General features: G+C 37.1%; 2 protein-coding genes across 2 annotated transcripts in view; one reads left to right on the top strand and one right to left on the bottom strand.

The window, feature by feature from the left end:
- Positions 1 to 16927, top strand: part of PDE6C (phosphodiesterase 6C) — a 59751-nt gene extending 42824 nt beyond the window's left edge. The window contains exons 16-22 of the mRNA XM_065893778.1: positions 9522 to 9622; positions 11333 to 11440; positions 11526 to 11589; positions 14042 to 14116; positions 14225 to 14308; positions 14688 to 14841; positions 16866 to 16927. Coding sequence (XP_065749850.1) covers positions 9522 to 9622; positions 11333 to 11440; positions 11526 to 11589; positions 14042 to 14116; positions 14225 to 14308; positions 14688 to 14841; positions 16866 to 16927 — 648 coding nt within the window. The remainder of the gene's footprint in view (positions 1 to 9521; positions 9623 to 11332; positions 11441 to 11525; positions 11590 to 14041; positions 14117 to 14224; positions 14309 to 14687; positions 14842 to 16865) is intronic.
- Positions 16928 to 21431: 4504 nt separating this feature from the next.
- Positions 21432 to 23660, bottom strand: part of LOC136136326 (protein FRA10AC1) — a 37606-nt gene continuing 35377 nt past the window's right edge. The window contains 1 exon segment of the mRNA XM_065894453.1: positions 21432 to 21474. Within this exon segment, the coding sequence (XP_065750525.1) occupies positions 21432 to 21474 (43 nt within the window).

Genomic DNA, 23660 nt, shown 5'->3' with positions numbered 1-23660 from the left:
GGGACAGAGGCCTCCTTTCTTGTTCTGTGCACCTGTCTCTACATCACGTGTCCAGCACAATTCCCCGGAAGAACAAATGGAATATTATAGACTTATCTATATTTTAAATTAATGACAATAGTTGTAAAAATTACACATGCCCGCTATAAAAATTCAAGCAATAGGAAACATTCCAAAGATAAATATTAAAAAATCACTTTAAATCCTATCACTCAGAAATAGACATTTCATTAACATTTAATGAAATTCATTGTAGCCCTCTGTGAATATATAAAGGGAGAAGGACAGAAACAAGTTTAGAAAAATGGGATCTTACTATCCAAGCTATTTCTTTGGTTAGAGTTTTTATTTAATTAAGTTTATTGAAGTGTAATGTAGGTACAATAAGCGGCATCCCTTTAATTTGTTTTTCATAAAAGTTCTATGAATTCTATTCATACACCTGGGAACTACCACACTCAAGATACAGAACACTTCTGTCATCCCAAAGGATTCCTTTTGCCCCCGGGCAGTCAATGCCTCTCTCCCCTCCCAGCCCGAAGCAACCATTGAAATGTTTTTAGTCACTATAGTTAAAATCTTCTAGATTTTTATATAAATGAAATCATGCAATAATTACTCTTTTGTGCTGGGTTCTTTCATACAGAATAATAATTTTGTGATTTGTTCGTGTTGAATGAATGAATCAGCAGTGATTCATTCCTTTTCATTGCTGAGTGGTAGTCCATTTATTTTATATGAAAATTTTAATTCTACTTGAATTTAACAGAAGAAACTTTTTTTTAATGGAAAGAATTACAGAACTTCAGAGGACTGTGTTCTTATCACAAGAGATATTAGTTCTTAAAGAGAACCCTAAAATCAATAACCGGTGATTACGGGAAAGTGTGAAAAACTATAACAGACATTTAGATGTTTGATTTTAGACCATACCTGTTAACTTTACATCATCCATGAACTCCCTGCTATGAAACGTGAAACAATTAGAATACTTATACTGCTTCCAGCATCTCCACCTCTATTTTGTAAGGTATTTATTATCCTTAAAAGTACTTTTTTTACTGTTATCAGTAGTTGTAAAATTCATTTTGCTCTATAATTTCCACAATTGTCTATTTTTTTTAAACCAGAGCATTTATTGCATGACTGATGGTTGAAATCCCTAAGATGAACTGGATTCTACCCTAGTGGCTTTCTTGGCTTAGGTGTTGTTTTCCCCAGAGTCCCTGCCTGAAGCTTCAGTATACAGTCTGTAGGTGCGTCACTTGCCTGCTCCAGTGGTGTTCTGTCCTCAGCTTAAGCACTCCAGGCACACTTCCTCTTCTGCCTGGTAGTGCAGCCACATTTGTCACAGGTGTGCTTCTGAAGGTGGGAGGCCTTAGAGCCACAGTGTGCGTCTCATTGTGATGCTTTCCAAATGACAGTGTTCCCTTTGTCATCTCTTTTCTGTGGCCAAGACCAAAGAGGCACAATTGTTTATTCCTAATTCTACTTTTAAACGGGCCTGATACTTAACCTCAGTCTTTCTACCATGGCTTGTCCATTCCTCTGTATTCTATCTTGATTAGCTCGATTTGTGTTATTTGGTAGTTTTTCCCCGAGAGTCTAAGCTAAGTACATGCCTAAGATCTGTTTGTTACATTTAGTTTTGAAAGTCAGTTTGGCAGAATATAAAGGTCTTGGGTCACTTTCTTTTTCTCAGAAATTGTAGGAAATTGCTCCAATGTCTTTCGGCATTGAAGCATTGCCCTGAGAGGTATAAATGGCCAACCGGACTTTCTCCCTCTCATGTGACTTCATTTTTCTGCATAGAGACTCATGATTCTTTTTTGTTTGTTTTTATACTGCAGGTTCTTATTACTCATCAATTTTATACACATCAGTGTGTACATGTCAATCCCAATCGCCCAATTCAGCACACCACCATCCCCACACCACAGTTTTCCCCCCTTCATGTCCACACATTTGTTCTCTACATCTGTGTCTCAACTTCTGCCCTGCAAACCGGTTCATCTGTACCATTTTTCTAGGTTCCACATACATGCGTTAATATACGATATTTGTTTTTCTCTTTCTTACTTCACTCTGTATGACAGTCTTTAGATCCATCCAGGTCTCAACAAATGACTCAATTTTGTTCCTTTTTATGGCTAATATTCCACTGTATATATATGTACCACAACTTCTTTATCCATTCGTCTGTCGATGGGCATTTAGGTTGCTTCCGTGACCTGGCTATTGTAAATAGTGCTGCAATGAACATTGGGGTGCATGTGTCTTTTTGAATTATGGTTTTCTCTGGGTATATGCCCAGTAGTGGGATTGCTGGATCATATGGTAATTCTATTTTTACTTTTTTAAGGAACCTCTATACTGTTCTCCATAGTGGCTGTATCAATTTACATTCCCACCAACAGTGCAAGAGGGTTCCCTTTTCTCCACACCCTCTCCAGCATTTGTTGTTTGTAGATTTTCTGATGATGCCCATTCTGACTGGTGTGAGGTGATACCTCATTGTACTTTTGATTTGCATTTCTCTAATAATTAGTGATGTTGAGCAGCTTTTCATGTGCTTCTTGGCCATCTGTATGTCATCTTTGGAGAAACGTCTATTTAGGTCTTCTGCCCAGTTTTGGATTGGGTTGTTTGTTTCTTTAATATTGAGCTGCATGAGCTGTTTATATATTTTGGAGATTAATCCTTTGTCCGTTGATTCATTTGCAAATATTTTCTCCCATCCTGAGGGTTGTCTTTTCGTCTTGTTAATGGTTTCCTTTGCTGTGCAAAAACTTTGAAGTTTCATTAGGTCCCATTTGTTTATTTTGGTTTTTATTTCCATTACTCTAGGAGGTGGATCAAAAAAGATCTTGCTGTGATTTATGTCAGAGTGTTCTTCTTATGTTTTCCTCTAAGAGTTTTATAGTGTCCGGTCTTACGTTTAGGTCTCGAATCCATTTTGAGTTTATTTTTGTGTATGGTGTTAGGGAGTGTTCTAATTTCATTCTTTTACATGTAGCTGTCCAGTTTTCCCAGCACCACTTACTGAAGAGGCTGTCTTTTCTCCATTGTATATCTTTTCATATGATTCTTAATTCTTCATATTTTAGTAACTTTGTCGGAATGTCTGGGTATTGACCATTCTGCATCTATTTTTTCCTTGTCATGGGTTACGCTTATGATCCACAGAATTCTTTTTTTTTTAATTTCAGGAAAGTTTTTTATTTTCATTGTATCTTTGAACATTTTTCTAATACACTGGGAATACCAATTATGTATATATTGAGTCTTCTTACCATTTATTTCTATTATGTTCTTTATATATATTTAAAATATTTATTTATGGCTGCGTCAGGTCTTAGTTTCGGCACATGGGATCTTTCGTTGTGGCACGTGGGCTCTTAGTTGCATCACATAGCCTTCTAGTTGTGGCGCACAGACTCAGTAGTTGTGGTGTGCGGGCTTAGTTGCCCCACAGCATGTGGGATCTTAGTTCCCCAACCAAGGATTGAACCCGCATCCCCTTCATAGGAAGGCGGATTCTTAACCACTGGACCACCAGGGAGATGCCTGTATATTTTCATAGATTTGTTCTTTTCCATTTTAATTTCCTCAAGACTGTGGACTATGTCCCTTGCTGCAGTTCACTTGCTTATTCTATTTGAGTATAGCTTTAATGTGGATTTCACCAATTATATTGCTTTTATGTTCAATTCCATTTTTTTCATTCTACTACTAGTTCTGCTAGTTCACTTTTAATTTTACTGTTGCCTTGCAGTCTCCTCTTTAAGTTCTTATGGTTTTGAAACTATGGATATTACTGGTGTGAATTTTTCATGTTCCACTGGGTATTTCCTTTGATATATTTTTCATTTGCTTTTTGTGTTCCTTTCTTCCGTTGTTATTTTCTTAGTTTGGGGTTGGGGTGTGTGTGTGTACACTACATTTATGTACTCAGTCAACTACTGAAAGACATGTATGTGATTTCTGATTCAGGGTTGTTACGTATGGTGTTCTGTGACTCTCTATTACATGTCTTTTTGTGAATACACGTGTGCATTTCTGTTTGGTATGTACCTAGAAATAGAGTTGCTTGGCCAAAGGATGAGCATATGTTCAACTTTGGTGAATGCTGACAAGCAGTTTTCCAAAATGGTTGTACTAATATATGTTCTTACCAACAGTTCCAGTGGCTCTCCATCCTCTCCAACGCTTTGTACTTTCCATCTTTCTCATTTTAGTCACTCTGATGGGAATGTAGTGACATTGCACTGAATTTAATGTGTCAAATTAAATAGCATTGATTAACATGAACTACAGTTTATGTTTATTAACCTTTTGAAATTCTGTTTTGGGGTTGCTTTGTTCTCAACTTGATTTGTAGGAATTCTTTATTCTGGTTTATATATCTTTTGTCAGAAATTTGTATTGCAAATATTTTCTCCCTTTCTGTGAATTGCCTTTTTACTCTTAATGTTGGATTTGGATAAATAGAAGTTCTTAATTTTAATGTCCATTTGATCAATTTTTTAAAGATTAACTGTTTTTTCTCATCTTAAAAATCTTTGACTATTCAAGGTAATGAAGATATTTTTCTCTATAACTGGTATTGTTCTACCTTTCTCATTTAGATCCACAGTCTTTTTACAACTTATTTTTTTTTAAATAAATAAATTTATTTATTTTTGGTTGCGTTGGGTTTTCATTGCTGTGTGCAGGCTTTCTCTAGTTGCAACCAGAAAGGGCTACTCTTTGTTGCAGTGCGTGGGCTTCTCATTGTGGTGGCTTCTCTTGCTGTAGAGCATGGGCTCTAGCTGTGCGGGCTTCAGTAGTTGTGGCTCACAGGTTCCAGAGCACAGGCTCAGTAGTTGTGATGCACGGGCTCAGCTGCTCCGCAGCATGTGGGATCTTCCCGGACCAGGGCTCAAATCCGTGTCCCCTGCATTGGCAGGCGGATTCTTAACCACTGCGCCACCAGGGAAGTCCACAACTTATCTTTATATATGGTTTGATGTAGAGATCAATATACATTTTTCTGTCCAGGTGGAAATCCAGATGACCCGGCACCATTTATTAAAAAGGCCACCCTTGGCTTCCCTGGTGGCGCAGTGGTTGAGAGTCCGCCTGCCGATGATGCAGGGGACACAGGTTCGTGCCGCGGTCCGGGAAGATCCCACATGCCGCGGAGCGGCTGGGCCCGTGAGCCATGGCCGCTGAGCCTGTGCGTCCGGAGCTTGTGCTCCGCAATGGGAGAGGCCACAGCAGTGAGAGGTCCACGTACCACAAAAAAAAAAAGCCACCCTTTTCCCACTTCACTTCAGTGAGACCTTTTGTCATAAATCAGGTAACTGATTATAAAATAAGGTGGACTGCTTCCATACTCTCTATTCTGTTCCACTGATCAGTTTCTCCTTTGTCAGTATCATACCATCTTAACTACTATAGCTTTATAATAAACCTTAATTTCTTTCAGTGTAAATTCTCCAGCCTTGTTCTACTTCAAGTCTGCCTTGGCTTTTATTAAGCCTTTGTATTTTCATTCGAATTTTAAAATCAGTTTGTCAATTTACATACACATATCCACAAACCTGTTGGTATTCTGGTTGCAATTGCATTGAGTCCATAGATTTTGTGTTCTTGTGGTCTTTATGCAGAGGTTTTATGCAGTCGTTTGTTTTGAAAACGACTCATTCCTTAATGGAATTTGCCATCTGCCGAAGAATCCTGTGAGGACGGGCAGAAATGCACTGAGGACAGCCCAGCTTCCTATTTATTGTCTCAAACACTGCCTCACTGATTCTATTTCTTTGGTCTGGGGAACACACCCTCTTTAATTTGGGCTTTCCAGAAGTTGGGAAGGCTCATGTTAACCAAAGCCCTTGAAGCTACAGGTTGTGTGTTAGGATCCGGCCATCGATGCCAAACTTCCTGCCATCACTTCTTGTTACCCAGGGCATTCTCTTTGGCACAGACAACTAAGTAATAGGAGTCAGTGCAGATATATGTCAGCATAGCTTTCCCATCAGTTCCTCTTCTGCTGCTGCTCTGTTGTCAAACTGGATTTTTGAGGGACATCCTTCCTTCCTTCTGTGTGCTGTCCACATCCTAAGACCTCTTGCTCTGATTAAAAGATCACTGGCTCTGCCTTTGCTTACTCAAAAAAACCCTGCATGCATGTATATATGTTTAATCCTCAACTTGTTCCAAAATGTTTTTAATGGAGTGTCCAAAAAATATAACATTAAAGAAAAAAATGAGGGCTAATGGGAATATAAAAATAAGATGACGTATGGTGAAGGCCCAAAATGTATACGGTGAAAAGTATAAACATTTATTAGATACGGGCCACAGGTTTGGTCAAGAGCTTTCTAGCAACTAATACAAAACAGAAACAGGATCTTTTATGTGAATCTATAACCACAGCTGAAAAAGAAACCACTTAGAAGCTCTTCTAAGAATCTTAGCTGTGAGAGAAGGAAAAGAGAAAATAGAATATTAAGAAAGGGTTTTTCAATTAGAGGCCTCTACAGTGTTTTTAGATGAAAGTGAAAATGAGTGAGAAGAGTGAAAATAAGGAATATTGTGCTATCAACAAAGGAAGCAGTACTGAAAAGGGTTGAGTGTACACTTTTTTCTTAATTATACTAATTTTAAAAGTGTGACATTAATCTTTTTAAAAAATCCAGTATTGATTTACTTTGTAAAGTGAAAGACCTTTTGACAATCTGCTTTAATATAGCTGTTTTATTATTTTGGATTAGAAAAAGGTATGACTTAAATGAAGTTTAACAGTATTAAGTTATATTTATTTTTATCTCTTTATATATAGCTTTTCTCTCTCACATATATTTAGCAAATAGCAACAGGTATCCAGGTTTAAAAATAAAAGTACCTGTATTAAAGTAACTGGTGCATAAAAAATACTGATTTACTTGGTTGATGGTTGTGTTGTCTGTACAGTCTGGCGTTTGGTAGATTCAAGTTCTATCCTAAGGGATTATTTATTTAAACTCAGCAACCTGCTTTGTGTGCCCCCTCTCCCCATTCTATAATGTTTTTATTTGGCTTTTTTTTTTAAGTTTATATTTGTTTTAATTTTTAAAAATTACATATATTTAATGTATACAACATGCTGTTTTGATATACATATATAGTAAAATGATTACTAGTCATTAATTTACATTAACCTTTTTGTGTGTGTGTGTGTGTGTGGTGAAAACACCTGAGATCCACTCTTTTAGCAAATTTTTCAGTATATGATTAAAATGACTTCATGTGCTATTAATTTGTCTAAAAGTTTAAGGCATTTCCACACGACCCCAACTTTTTGTCCTTAGTACAGCAGTCTAGGATGACTTTAAGTGCTACTGGATCTACGGAGTATGTGTCGGAATTACATAATACACATTATTTTGGGAACATGATAACGTGTATCAGTGAACAGATAAAGGCAGTGACTCAGTGATGTAAATATGCCACTGGGTCCCCACCAGTCCAAGGGCAGGCCACCAGTGTACCAAAATCAGGGGCAGGTTAAGTGGGATTAAAATGACAAATGGCCCACTTACTCTTCCTTCTTCCTGGTCAATCCAGACCAGGTTAAAAATAACCTGTATCCAGACAATTTGGTGCAGAGATTATGCCCAAGGGGCTGCTGTGCACTGTCTCAAATAAGACATTAATTTTGATCTAGACAAACTTTCTTTTTGTTCATTATAGTGTCCAACAGCCATTTCTTCTATCAATTTAAAAATATAGCTATTATGAACTCATTATTTTAACAAATATTACAACTTGTTTTTCTACTATTTATATCTGCTGTGTACAATACCATTTTTCTTGTCATGGAAGCTGTTATAAAAAGATGACTTAGGGCTTCCCTGGTGGCGCAGTGGTTGAGAGTCCGCCTGCCGATGCAGGGGACGCGGGTTCGTGCCCCGGTCCGGGAAGATCCCACATGCCGTGGAGCGGCTGGGCCCGTGAGCCATGGCCGCTGAGCCTGCGCGTCCGGAAACTGTGCTCTGCCACGGGAGAGGCCACAACAGTGAGAGGCCCGTGTACCGCAAAAAAAAACAAACAAAAAAAAAGATGACTTAAATGGAGGTTTGTATTATGTATACAGTAACACATAATTCTAGTCTACTTCTTGCTAATAGTTCAATCTCCTGGAATGACAGAGCTGTATTTGGTCTTGGGTTTGCAATTCTATTTTTACCTGGGAATTACCTCAAAACTTTATATAACAGTAATACTGATATATAATAATTAAATAATTTAAGTATATTTTGTAGCAACTTATAGTTCTGAAATGCATTCCCAGTTATCTCATTTGCATCAACATTCCATAAATATTTATTGATCACAGACTGAGTGCTAGGCAGTTAGGGCAACTGTTATTATCCCCATTTGATGTAACAAATACAGATAAGTGAGGTGTTCAGGATTACACAACTGCCAAGTGGGGAAGCTGGGAGCTGAACCTGGGCTCCTTGCTGAGAGGCAGTGTGGTGCCCTGCTGCACTGGTTTAAATACCTGCTCTGCTGTGTACTAGCTGTTTTAACCTTGAGCAATTGCCTAACCTCTCTATGCTGTGGTTTGTTGTGCAATTAAGAGTGTTCATAGAGCACTTACAACAGTGCCCGGGAAGCAGTAAGCATTAGGTGAGTGTTTACTATTATTGTTTGGTGCTTGACCCAGTATTCTCTTCTACATTATGCTGCCTCTATCTCCACATAGGTGAATAGACTGTTTCCTCCTTTCCAGTGGAATTTTTCTGTATTTCATAACTGTTAACTTCATTTGGCAAAACCCACTATACATTTGTCCTTTGGCCTGTATTCCTAAAATGGTGTTTTTGGAATATCATACCTTTTAAAAAACACTCCCAGATTTACACTGTCATTTTCTAGAACACTAAAAATTGAGGCTGATCCATGTATGAAGAGATTATTAGTGGGAAACTCTTTGAAGAAAGGTATAGTTAAGTCTTTGTAAAATATAATCGCAAGACATCATTTTAAGAACAACTTGGAAGAATTTACTTTTTCCTATGTGTATGTGAGTACTATTGTAACCTGCAGCTTCTGAAAGTTTTCCAGCAATTTCTGTAATCACTCTGAAATTATCTAGTAAATAATTCAACATGTCTAACAATTGGATAAATACCAGATATGCTTTATTAAGGTTCCTCAATTACTACAGAAAATTTTTTAAAAAATCAATTGTTTTTGTTGAAATGGTCCTGGAAGAAAACACTTTTATTTACTCCAAAATCTTATACATTGATTACCTGAATATTTGCTAATGATACCCGTTTTTATAGTTTAAATAATTACCTTACTCAAAGTACAGTAGAGGGGTAACCTAATCCAAGAGAGAAAACTGAAAGCAAAAAAAGTGAAAGACCTAGTTTTTCTTCTTTCTATAATAGGATAATCTATATGTTATTAAGCATTGTTTGGTTTGTATGTTGAATCAAAGGCAAATTAATGATGGCACTTTATTGTGAATTTTCATCTTACAGAGTTTAAACATCTTCCAGAACCTAAATAAACGCCAGTTTGAAACAGTTATTCATTTGTTTGAAGTTGCAATAATAGCAACTGACCTGGCTTTATATTTCAAGTAAGTACAGAACTCCCTTGTACTCTGTGTGGTTCTGCCTTCCGTAAATGGTCTGTTGCCTTAAAGTTAAAAGGTATTTATTTACACACACACTTCTTTTCTTTTTGTATTATCAATAGAATACCCTTAAGATGCCTGATAATGAATTTACTAGACATCTGGAAACATATTTTAAAAACCTAAGCCCCTAATATTAGTTTACCTGAAGAGATTTGAATTAAAGAATATGCAGCAAGGTAGGTGCACTGCCAGAAGAGCAACGCTACAAAACCTTACGAGGTGACTTTTGTCCTGGTGAATTAATCCATCGTAGTCCACAATCTGGTGTTTAGAGTTGCAGGCTCAGACACGTGATCCTGCCAGAGTCCGAGAGATGAAAAGTCTTGGTGATACTGATGCACATTAACAAACTCAAAAAATGTGGACTTATATACAGCAGAGTGCTACCCTATTTATAATAATAATGATTACCAAGGAGGCCAGATACTCCAAGCTTCCGCACAATTTCTTGTCGGTGAATTGTAAAGTTTAAAATGTATTAGAACAAGGTGAACTAGTTATAGGATCTAAGTATTTAACAACTTGGATGGGCAGTATTAAATTGTGCCTCTCTGATCCTTCTTCATTAAAAATTTATGTTAAATAGTTCAAACATGAAGACAGATTATTTAGAAATACATAACTGATATCCAAATAGCTATAGCTCAGATTCAACAAATGCTAAGATTTTGTCTTACATCTTTTTTTTTAAAGGGGAAAAAGTGATGCAGTTGAGGCATCCCATGCCCACTCTATAATGAAAACCCTCTCCCCTTCTCCTTCGCAGATACCACCACTCTGATATTGCTGTGTATTCATGTTTTTATATGGCATTAAGTGTGTTTAAAATTTTTCCATAAATGGTATCATACCGTGTATACCTTTCTGCAGCTTGTTTTCACACAATGTTTTGAAGATTTAGCTTGGTGGTAAATGGAAATCCAGTTCATTCTTTTTAAATGTATATTCACCTGTGTGAATATACCATAATTTAGCCATTCTTCTATTCATGGACATTTAGATTATTTCCAATTTTTCATCACTGCCTACATTGTATAGCCTTGTATATATATGAGAGTTTCTGTAAAGTACATATCTAGAAATGGGATTGTTGTAGCATTTCCATATTTTAAATTTTATACCACATTGCAAATCTGCTGTGCTCCTGAGTAGGTAGGCCAATTTAAACTCCCACCAGCAGCATACAAGAGTCCCTGTTATCCCATATTTGGACTCTTCTTGATCTGGGCTCATTTAAATCTATTTATTTTGTTAATCTGAGTGTGAGATGGTATCTTACCATTCACACTTGTATTTTCATATCTTTTCATATATTTTGGCTTCTAATTTTTTGTTGGTTTTATGCATTACAGTGTTTCATCACAGCCTGTGGCCTTTATGTTATCTTTTTTTTGTCACATGTAACTTAGTTTTAATGTATTCAAACGTAACAGTTTTTTTCCCCTTTCTGGCTGGTGCTTTTTCTGTCTTAAACCCTTTCTATGCCAAAGTTACACAGCCATTCCCTGTTCTGCTCCCCTAGCCCCTTTGATCCACTACATGAACATTTGATGAAAACTGGGAACATAAAACCTGAAAAGCATGCATTAAAGACACTTTTAATCTCTGGTCTTATATGCTAAAATTGTTGCACAGCTGTATCTTTTTTAGGAAGAGAACGATGTTTCAAAAAATTGTTGATGCCTGTGAAAAAATGGAAACTGAAGAAGAGGCCATCAAATACGTAACCATTGATCCAACCAAAAAAGAGATTATCATGTGAGTAGTCAGAATTTTATTTCTCTTTTGGCAAAAATAACTTGTTTTACATTTCTATTTTAACACTTTTTGTTTTCTTTTAAAGGGCAATGATGATGACTGCGTGCGACCTGTCAGCTATAACCAAGCCCTGGGAGGTACAAAGTCAGGCGAGTAGTTCCCCTTTTCTATCGCATACTCGGGCTCTGTCTAGGTCCCATGTGAAAGAGAACATGAATGTATCAGGCAACCTCAGAATTTAATGATAGCTATCAGTTATATGACTATATATTTTGTAAGCAATTATCTTCATCACCCTGGTCTTGTCCTCTGAAACAATAGGTTTATAATTTACGAAGAAGAAAAAAGGAATTTAAGAAGTTAAGACAAAAGTACAATGTTCCCTGTTGGGTTTCTGTTAGTGAAGAAAAGCAAACAGCTTTCAAGAGCTCACAAATGTCAGTGGGACAATAGGTCATTTGGTCAGGCCCAGAACAAGGCAAATAGAGGGAACCTTAGAAAGAAAATGCTTTCTGAAAAGAATTCCTTTATCACTGGACTGGCTGTAAGAAGTTTATATACAATTATTCAGGGAGTGTCTGCATTTTTAATAGAGGAGATAAAGGACGAGACAAGGATGAATCATTAGTGCCTTCATCTGTCAAGGGTGGCTTTGCACTTACAGTCTCCTCCTCAGTGTGCTGTCAGTTACCAGATGGCACTATCTGCGAGGTCATATTTAAGGGCGTCTTCCAAGGAAGTTCTTCCCCAACTTTGGGGAGTGAGAGTGGGAGCCATTCATTTACCACTTGGTTTCTTACTAATCGATGAAAGAAGCTTCTCTTTCTCCCTCAGTTAATTCACAGGGAAAACCCTAAGCAGAAGACGCCAGGATTCACTGGGTTCAACTATAAATGTGGATTTTATTTGTAGACAGAATAATCGGAGCCATCAACCCCCAAGCCAAACACTTGTGCTCCTTCTGCACTGACTGCCTGCTCTTCCTTCTCTATTCTTTGTCGACATCATCACCCACGCCAGAACCTGGGGTCTTGCTTGAGTCCATCTCCCTCATTTCAAAACCATTCCTGTCCATCACTCTTGCTACCACCTTAGTTAATACTTTCCCTCTTTCATCAGAACTATGGTGGCAGCCTCCTAAGTGATCCTCTCTTACCATGAACTCTCCAACCTTCCTCTGAGCTGCTTCTGGGACTGCTTATAAATAGACCTCTGCTTGGCCACAGCATTGCTTAAAAGCCTTCTAAACTCCCCAGTGCTGGAGGTTTTCAACCTTTTTTAAAGAAAGAAGCAAAGTCTATTTTTCTCACACAAAAAGTTGTACAAAGATCACTTTATAAAAGAGAAAAAAGTAAAGTTGCTTTAGCTTAAATTTCTCTTGGCATCCATTTTTGTGCCACTCATGCACTTTGGAGGGACCCTATGGCTCAAGAATAAGAACTACTGGCCCAGAGAATCAGGTTAAACTTCTCAGCAGAGCTTACATGGCCTGTCATTACCTGTCCTTAACTCCTACTCCCCAGTTTCTTTCTTTTCACTCTTTCCCATGTCACCGCCTCACACTCTAAGCTCCTACTCACACAAGAGCTGGATGTTGGGGACTTCCCTGGTGGCACAGTGGTTGACAATCCACCTGCCAACGCAGGGGACATGGGTTCGAGCCCTGGTCGGGGAAGATCCCACATGCCGCGGGGCAACAAAGCCCGTGCGCCACAACTACTGAGCCTGTAAGCCAGAACCACTGAAGCCCGCGCGCCTAGAGCCTGTGCTCTGCAACAGGAGAGGCCACCGCAATGAGAAGCCCGCGCGCCACAACGAGGAGTAGCCCCCACTCGCCGCAACTAGAGAAAGTCTGCGCGCAGCAACGAAGACCCAATGCAGCCAAAAAGAAAAAAAAAAAGCTGGATGTTGAATTTTATCTGTACTACTAGTAATCCTTGATGATACAGCATAAATGCAACCTCCCTTATCTTTCTCCCTTCTCCTTGATCCACAGCAGTTCATACTGTTACTATTACAGCACTTACCACATCGTTTACATGACTGTCTTCATTAGACTGTGAGCATCTTAAAGATAAAGGTCACATGTTACTCCTCTTTGTAAGCCTGGCTCATGCCAATGTAAGGCAGCTAGCAGGTGTTCAATAAACCTGGTTTTTAAAAAACCATAAATGAACCCTCAAATATCCTCACACCATAATCAGGTGAAGTTGTGTTCTAAACTGTGCACGTATGTGCACAAACACACACGCAGATACATGCTAGATGCTAAGAGATAAGCAGGACAAGAGGAGGATCTGGGAAGCTTTAGAGCATGAGGCAGAATGTAATGGAATTACAATCTCCCATCTCCCCTTTTTATTGTTGAGAGGTGGTGGCAATAGCAAATAGGAGATAGGCACTCCTTGAATAAGTCTACCACAGTGAAGTAGGAAGAGAAATACCCTTTTCCCATTTAAATATCATCTGTAAATGACATCCTTTTAAAACCAAAGAGCACATGGTATGACAACACCTCAAGCATTAATTATAAATTGTATCCTTAAATGTCACAATAAAATGCAGACAAGTCACTTTCATGAATCATGTCCTTCTTTTCAGGTAGCACTTCTGGTTGCAAATGAATTTTGGGAACAAGGAGATCTGGAGAGAACAGTGCTGCAGCAACAACCAATTGTAAAGACCTCGACATAAAAATGCACTAATTTAAAATTATCCGTACAAATCAGTCTTTTTCACTGAATCTCAGGAAAAGATCTTTAAAGAATTTATTTCTCTTTCTAGCCTATGATGGACAGAAACAAAAAGGATGAACTACCTAAACTTCAAGTTGGATTTATTGACTTTGTTTGTACTTTTGTATATAAGGTAAGTAAACAAATTGATTATCTGAGTGAAACATATCATCTTCTGGATGAGAATTTTTCTTTCAAACTGTAACCGAAATCAAAGTCATCCTCAAGGAAAGTCATTAGGGGTGTCCTTGTTTCTCCAAGGTAGTTTGAGGTATTACCTTAACCTCTCATTCAGGGGTGGAATGAAAGGTGAGAACTCAGATGTAAGCAAATGGAACAGACTTAGGCAGGAAGGAAGACAGCTACCTTTCCCACTTCTGAGGCACCGAGTTAATCTCATCCTAGCAGCTCTGAGCGCTGTAATAATTCCTTAGGGCTCCTTCTCTGCACATGAAAAGTACTAAAAATGAACTATATGATCTAAGAAGTTTCTGACCTAAAATTCTATCTAGGAGTTCTCACGGTTTCACAAAGAAATCATACCTATGCTGAATGGTCTTCAAAATAACAGAGTGGAATGGAAATCCCTAGCTGACGAGTATGATGCAAAGATGAAGGTAACTGAAGAGAAGAAAAAGCAGGAAGACGGAAATATGACTGAAAAAGGTAAGATGGAATCTGTTTTGACTTCTTGTAAAGCAGCTGAAAGTCAAGCGGAGCTTAATCTCACGACAAGAGCATAGAAAGTAAATGCAAACAGGAAATTTGCTTTACTGCACACAGACTGGTAATTACAAGTTGATTAGTGGTTTTCAGGGTTTTTTTATCCCCCTCAAACAAGATCTTACTTTGTAATTCCAGACGGAATTGATTGGTCCAGTTGAAGTAGGGGTTAGGGTTAGGTTTCTTCATCCACTCTAGAATATGGCTCTTGAGGTACCTCTGCAGAGTACTGAGTTTTTAGAAATAATATGAAAACCATACAATTAGTGGGATCAATCAGGATTAGGTGAGAAAATAATTTTAGTCCTAACATTACGAATTAGCTGTGAGACTTTGGGCATCTTGCTTAACCTGTCTGAGCTTAATGTTCCTCTCCAGATAATGAGAAGGTTTTACAGATCTCCAGCCTCACTTCCAGACCTAAGGAAGCCCAAGATGTAAAGCTGGTCAGCTGATTGGGGTGACTTGACCGGCACCCCGAGACTTTGCCTATGCCTCAGATGTCTCTACTTAGTGCTGTTTATCCTGATGAAATTTCTACTCCTAAAGTCACTCAGTTAGGTTGAAGATAATCTTCAGAAAGCCTCTGTTAAGATGCTTAGGATCACCTATTAGTTCATCAGATGCCTCAAACGTCATCTGGAAAGTGGAATACTAATATCATGATTTTATATTTTGTCTCAAGAGCTCAACACTCAAAAGGTTTTGTAAGAAATTCTTTTTGTTTAACAAATCATCTCTACCTGGAAAGGCCTTGTAAAAAAAAGATGCAACATTCTTTTTAGATGGTTCTTATATTTAGTGGTATTTTAAAGAATTCATAGAGGGAGAAAGCATTTTGCTTAAAGGGTTAAGGATATCCTTCAACAGAATAAAAACAGGAGTTACTGACTCTGGGATATACATCCATTTACATATTTATTGGGTGTGTAGTCTGTACCATGGGGTCCTTATCTCCTAGAGCTTACCACCTGGTGGGGGAGCTAGACAAACTATCAAATGAACAACTGATTATCTAATTATAACTATCAGAGGAAGCGTGAGGTATGTACCTGAGGCATCTGGGAAGACTTTCCTAAAGGATGCTTATGCTAACTGGGAAGGCTTTCTTAAAGGATGCTTATTAAAAACGTAAGACTACGTAATCTTTGCCTAAGCAGAGAAAGGAGGAGGAGTTGGAGAGGAAAGAACAGAATGTGCACAAAGGCCTTGAAGTGGAAATAAGCTTGGTGCAATTAAAGAACTTAAAAACTGGTGTAGCTGGAGTCTAGAGAGCTACAAAGGTGGGCAAAGTGCCAGATGAAGCTGGGAATACAGGCAGCTCTGCCAGACAGTGTGTTGCCTTGAAGGCCTTGCTAAGGATTTGTCCTCCAGAGAGCACTGGGAAATCCTTAAAGGGATTTAAACAGGAAAGAGATAACATCTGATTTGCACTTCAAAAAGGTAACAAAAATGGTCATTTTTACTGGGCAAGTGAAAAGAAAAGGTATTTCTTAATACAATTCATCTTTACCTCAATTTTATGATGAACAGGTTACCAAGCCCTTTAAGTGGCTCCTAACTTTTTTTTTTTAGTTTTCAGTATATTGGATATGGATCTTCTATCCTTATTTACATAAAAAATTACTTCCAAATTTTTTTCCTACTACACTGAGAAGTCTCTGTAAACTAATATTATTTTATCTCCAGGCAACAAGCTTTGTGCTTGGCACAAAGCAACAACTCAGATTCCCGGATTGCATAGTTTAGTGGTTCTTCTGTGAAACTGAGACGTTAATTGGCTAATCATTTATTAGATTTCTAAATGGACTAATTCTGAATATGAATTCAAGTTTTTAAATGGTCAAACCCTTAGTACTTGCTGTAGGTTAAAACTATGAAGTAGGCTATAAAGTTACACTAATATTAGGAAAAAACACTGTATATCCACTGACTCCCAATAATACTGCTTTTCTCCTTTTTACTAGCTGCAGAAGATTCAGGAGGTGGTGGTGATGACAAAAAGTCCAAAACATGTCTAATGCTGTAATACAGTCCAACTGGTCTAAATTTCAAATATTGTTTCTACATTTGAAGACAACAAGAAAACATTCAAAAGAACATCAGCAAATTTCATTCATCAAACCGTCAAGTAACAGAGTAAGAGAATCTTCAGAAAAGCTACCCTGTGACTAGCATGAGAAAATATACTGCTAGCCTAAAAGCCCTGAGGGTAAAATAAAGTTCAACAGAAGTGCAAAATAAGACAAAAATAAGTGCATTATTGGTGCCAATTTGTTTTAAATTAAAAATAATATAATCCTGAAATTAGTCACCAATTTTTTTTTTTTTTAAAGCTCTTATTAACTGTATTCATTTACTAGGGCTACTTACAGCAAAATGCCCCAGACTGGGTGGCTTAAACAACAGAAACTTATTTTCTCACAATTCTGGAGACTAGAAGTCCAAGATTAAGGTGCTGGCAGAGTTGGTTTCTTGTGATGCCTCTCTCCTTGGCTTGTCAATGGCCATCTTCTTTCTCCCTGTGTCTTCAACTGGTCTTCAGTCTTCCCTCTTGTGGGTCTGCGTCCTCATTCTTCTTATAAGGACACCACTCATATAGGATTAGGACCCACTCATATGACCTCATTTTACCTTAACTACCTCTTTAAATGTGCTATCTACAAATACAGCTGCATTCTAAGGTACCGTGGTCAGGATTTCAACATAGGAATTTCAGATGGGACACAATTCAACCCATAACATTAATAATAGTGATTCACACCTCACATCCCTTCCTGAATCAAAAGTCTCTCGTCAACATGTCTTAATGTAAGAGTAAATAGAGTATAGAATGTGTAACGTATGTAAGTACTATATAAAAAACAAAGAAAAAGGATGTTAAATGTTATTCCATCTGAAATGCTTCTTTCCTCCACTTTTTACCCTTGATAATAGTGAAGACCACACCACTTGTAGCAGCTTAAAAGTACATCGTCATCCTACACCCATCCTTTCCCCCAAGTCTGAAATCAATTATTTTATGTGTAACTAAGAATACATTCTTACATTCAGAACTATTCTTCTCACTGGAAGAATTATCAATTTATAAAACTACCTGGATAATCCTAATGCAAGTTAAATCAGCTAATAAATATTATGCGTTATTAAGAAGCATGTGATTTGATTATGCAAAAACTTTACTATCAAAAACAGCAGGAGGACTTTTAACAGAGATTACTTTTAAAAATGATTACTAGGGGGCTTTCCTGGTGGCGCAGTGGTTGAGAGTCTGCCTGCTGATGCAGAGGACACGGGTTCATGCCCCGGTCCGGGAAGATCCCACATGCCGCGGAGCGGCTGGGCCCATGAGCCATGGCCGCTGAGCCTGCGCTCTGCAATGGGAGAGGCCACAACAGTGAGAGGCCCGCGTACCGCAAAAAAAAAGATTACTAGGACTGTCTACCAGGAATTCTAAATATTGACTTGTCAAGAGAAACTAATCAACTACTTCTACTACATGGTACACATCTGTACATCAGAGAAGATTTCTTTCTTATCTGTAATGACCAAATTATAAAACAGACCAAATATTATACCACAGATTTCCTTGTAAAACATATCTAAATTATAATGGTCTCTGAACCTCAAATGTTTTGTTATAGAGAAGATAGTGTTCAGTTTTAAGCAGTTGAGAAATAAATCACCATTTGTTATATTTTTACAAGTCAGTCAGTTACTTTAGAATTGTAAGATTCTTCCCCTCACATTAGAATATAAGGTTCACGAGAGGAAAGATTTTTTGCCTCTTTTTGTCTGCTTTGTTCACATTGCTATGCTCACACTTAGGGTAGTGCCTGGCACAAGGTAGGCACTCAGTAAACGTGAATAAATAATATTTTGAATAAATATTGTAACAAACAGATATAAATGAAGAGTGCCTGGAAGTTAATAAAATATTTTTAGGGAGATAAAAACTCAATATGTACACCCAAATGATTGTTGTCTATGTTATCACCTTTGGTGATATATGTACATCTTATTTTCATTGCTTAAAATAATTTTGAAACCACACTTCTAGGATTATTTTAGAAACTGTATAAGAAACCCTCTTCCTTTAAGCCTTATATAATTTTAGACCCCAAAATACCAGTCATCTCAAACAACTTCCTCTCCTCATTCACTAGAAAACGAACTGAGGGGCAGAGATGAGGAGGTCTGCAAAAATAGGAACTTTGCTTAAGAGCAAGTGTAAGAAAGCATAACTTTATATCCCAAACCTATGGTCCGCTGAACACCACTGACTACACTACAGCCAAGATTAAGATAGGTCTGCTGGAGAATTAATGTTTAAACGCTAGATAATAGATAATCAACAAGGGCCTACTATATAGTACAGGGAAATCTACTCAATATTCTGTAATAACCTATGTGGGGAAAGAATCTGAAGAAGAATAGATATATGTATAACTGAATCACTCAGCTATACACCTGAAACTAACACAGTGCTGTAAGTCAACTATAATATAAAATAAAAATTAAATTAAAAGAAATCTTTAAACGCATCATCTTGAGGCCTTTTCAAAGACTCCTTTAAAATATGACTCCCATTATCTGCCATTGTGTATGAATGGATTAAACACTGATTACATATAATGATCTAAATTTATAAATGAACTTAATGTCCATAAACCATACTTGCAACACCAAATATATGGATCTATTTTAAAAGGGTCTTTAAATATTCTTCCTAGTCACTGTTTAGTTTTGCAGGAATTTTATTTTCTGATGACCAATAAACTTTTTATCATAAAATGTCTTGGCTTCATATATTCTATTACTAATATCAGTTTTGCTGCTGGACATTTCAATACTTTCCTCAGAAATCAAGATTCTTTTTCATTAAAAGTTGAGCTGAAAACGACAAAATTGTTTACTTATCTGTTGGTTAATAAACCAACAATGATTTACTGTTTTCTGATGGTTTAGAAATGACTGCATAATTATTTCCTAGATACTTTTGTAGCACAGTGTCTCACACATAACAGAAGCATGATATTTAATGAATAACAACTGTTTAATAAAAAGATAATCTCTGATACTATTTAAAAATAAGATACTATAATTGCCTATTTTACAGTTTAATGCCAATCATTCCATGTTTAAATGTCATTTAAAATAGCATATCTTCAACAAAATAATTGGAATGGTACAATCATTTTTTACAGGTCCTCTCTTACTCACCAAATCATGCATCTTCTCCTCTATTCATCTCTTGGCTGTTTATAAAAATGGGTCTGACCTTTTGAAAAAAAAATCAATATATCCTCTTGAAAATCTGATGAAAACTATGGACCCTTTCCCCAAAACACACACATAATTACAGAAGTTTACACATAGATTCCAGGAGTGTTTAGATTTCCTGAAGCACATCCATTGACTCTTGTGGGTATGAACCCCAAATTAAGAAGTTACATTTTGGACTTCCCTGGTGGCACAGTGGTTAAGAATCCCCCTGCCAATGCAGGGGACATGGGTTCAATCCCTGCTCCAGGAAGATCGCACGTGCCACGGAGCAACTAAGCCCATGCTCCACAACTACTGAGCCTGCTCTCTAGAGCCTACGAACCACAACTACTGAGACCAAGTGCCACAACTACTAAAGCCCATGCACCTAGAGCCCGTGCTCCACAACGAGAAGCCACCGCAGTGAGAAGCCCGCACGCCGCAACGAAGAGTAGCCCCTGCTCACCGCAACTAGAGAAAGCCCACGTGCAGCAACAAAGACCCAATGCAGCCAAAAATAAATTTATAAAAAAAAGTTACATTTTACAATATATCTCTGCATATAAATATATCCATATCTGTATGACTATATCTGAGACAAGCTCTATGCACACAGTATTGTTCAGTTAAATTATGTTACTGTATAATCTCTGCTAAGAGTCAAGTTTCATGAACACATCTGCTGTTTTAGACTACTGGAATCTCATTTGGCCCCCTGTGGTATTAATTTAGTTTATAATAAATTACCCATATACTGGGGAATCAAATTTGATTATAACAAACTCCGTTAAGTGGTAGAGGTGAGATAAAAGCAAGAGAAATGTAAGGAAAAAAAGAAAAGGCAGCTAATGACAAAATAGGTACTCAAAAGAGGGGTACTCGAAGACATAATCTACTTTGTAATTTCGTGAAATCCCAATAATCCTAAAAGTTTAAGCTGAGGCAAGGGAACATAAATGTGAATCAGTGGGGGGAAAAAAAACCCTACAAAAATATAGGTACAATGGATCTCTGTACTAGAGGACGTACTAGGTCCATACTTTAGGAGCTACAGATGGAACAGAGTTGTAGATAAACAATTGAAAAGATATACAGGGAAAAGTGCCTCCAATAAAACTGAAAAACTTCCAAAGCATCTGACATCCTGAGAGTAGCTGGATTTTTATTTCCAAAGACAAATCACTCAAGTTGCAACTTGTAGACAAAATTTTGTGAAGAGTTTCAAAGTATACTTTCACATTAAGGAATGTACGTATCCCTCTTCCATCTCACAGAAATAAACCTTGAAAATATTCATCAAATTCTTCTTCCCTATTTAAAAGAAAAAGTATACAATTTGATTAAAATCAACAATTAGAGAAGAAAATTACTAGGTGACACATTATATGAGATTAATAAAAATATTTTAATCCAACATATTTGCTGATTCTTTTGTATAGCAATATATTTCATGATTCAGGTATCAAATAATTCTTGGCTTCTAAAATAATCATAACTATACCAAGACTGATTAAATTGAAAATGCTGTATATGTTGGCACGTCTCCCTAAATGTACTTATTACCTAAGATTTTACTTTGAAGTACTTTGTGAAATGTCATTGCTTCTCTTTACTTTTTGGTTAACTTTGTAACTTACTCTGTTCATTCTCATTTCAAATTATAGCCTGATCAAAAAATGAATGAAAAAAACTATTTTAAGGAAAAATACAAGTCTTACTCCTAGGAATAGGGAAAATCTGCTTAGACTGCAGATTTTATTACTCTGAGAAGAGTAAATATGTATCTGTAGCAGTGAAGATTATGTCTAAAACAAAGAACAGAACTCTGAAAGGAGATATTAAACTATAATGTGTTAAAATATTATGAAAATTGTAAAGTACTAAATAAACATTAGTGCTAGGAGCTACAGTAGTACAATGGAAATAGCACAGGTTTTCAAGTCAGACAGTGTTTTTTAAGTCCTAGCTCTGTCAGTTATTTGCTGAGCAAGCAAGTTATTTAACTTCTCTGGGCTCAGTTTCCTTATCTGTAAAATAAAGAACATCACATTTCCTCATAGAGCTGTTCTAAAGATTAAATGTATGTACAATTACTTTTCTCCCTTCTGGGAACAGAGAATCAAGCTGGACAAATTCTGTGTACCAGTCTCTTCAGAAAATGTTCTTTTAGATCAGAGATTCACAATAGGACGCCATCATTTGGCTTTAAATAATTGTGAATGCATAGAGCCACCACAACCATGTTCAAATTTTTAAAAAATTAATTCCAGAATCAGATAAAGTTGATTTAAAATTACCTACAATTTGGTATTCTCCTGGCTACTGTCCCTTTTCCCAAGCATGACAGCAAAATGCAGTAGAATTTTTTAAATTGTAGTAAGAACTTAAATATATGAAATTAGCTGAATTTCTATGTGAACTTAGATGTCAGTACCTGATGTCAAGTTTTTATAAGGTCACAAAGAGCTTTGGATTATGAAACCCCTCTTAGGCTTTATTCATGTATCTTTACTGCCAAAAAGGTGAGTTGACTCCAAGACCTATTCTGTCATTTTCAGCTCTTCAAGGGAAAGTTATATGGTCAAAAGTTCAGTTGATAGTTTTACTAGGATAGTGATACCTTTCTTATAATCTGATCTATAATGACAACTCATTTGGGAATTCTTTACTTGGCTGACAAAAATAAAGGTTAAGGTCACAGAAAAAAACTAACCTTTTTAAAAAAAAAAAACAAAAACACTCTTTCCAACACACCTGAATTCTATTACACTGAGAACATATTATATAATTAGCAATATGTTTTATAATCAGCTTAAATTAGCGAATTATGATTGATTCAACAGGTCTCTTATTATGAACCAATATGCCTAGAGTAACAAAATGGGACTAAAATTTATTGAGCACTTACTATATTGGTAGGTATTGTGCCAGACCAGGTGCTTTACATTCTTTATTCTATTAAATCTTCACAATAAACTCTATGTAGTAGGTATTATTTTATCCCCTTTCAACAGATAAAGCTCAAGTGGTGAACATCCCAGTATATGAGAAGAACTGATAATATTCCAGCCTATATGCAGACAGCTCTTCCAACCAATAGCAGAGAACAATGCATGTGTTGACTTGTGTATCTCTGGGGTGTAAGGTGGCTGTTGGCAAGAAAACGTTTACACCTGTATATATCTTCAAGGGGTTCCCCTGTATAGGTTTATGATAATCAGAATATCATGGATAGGCTGCTCTGGAAGCTAGTAAACAGTATCTCTCTGAAACAATAAAAGCAAAGACTAGGGGGTCATCTGTCAATGTGAGCTGAGGAAAGATTTACTCACCAAGAGGCAGCTGGACAAGTTGGCTGTTTATGGCCATAAACAATGGCTGGGAATAAACTCTGACCTTAGCAGGCTAGGTGTTCCTTGGCTTTAAAAAGACATTCATGATGCTAAGTTTTTCATTAACTGTTATCAAAAATGGCTGTAGCCAGAGCTTCCTAGACT

This window comes from Phocoena phocoena, chromosome 16 (genome assembly GCF_963924675.1).
Source record: "Phocoena phocoena chromosome 16, mPhoPho1.1, whole genome shotgun sequence".
Classification (NCBI taxonomy): domain Eukaryota; kingdom Metazoa; phylum Chordata; class Mammalia; order Artiodactyla; family Phocoenidae; genus Phocoena; species Phocoena phocoena.
The sequence above is the reverse complement of the archived record's forward strand: the minus strand, read 5'-3'. Positions and strand labels throughout refer to the sequence as shown.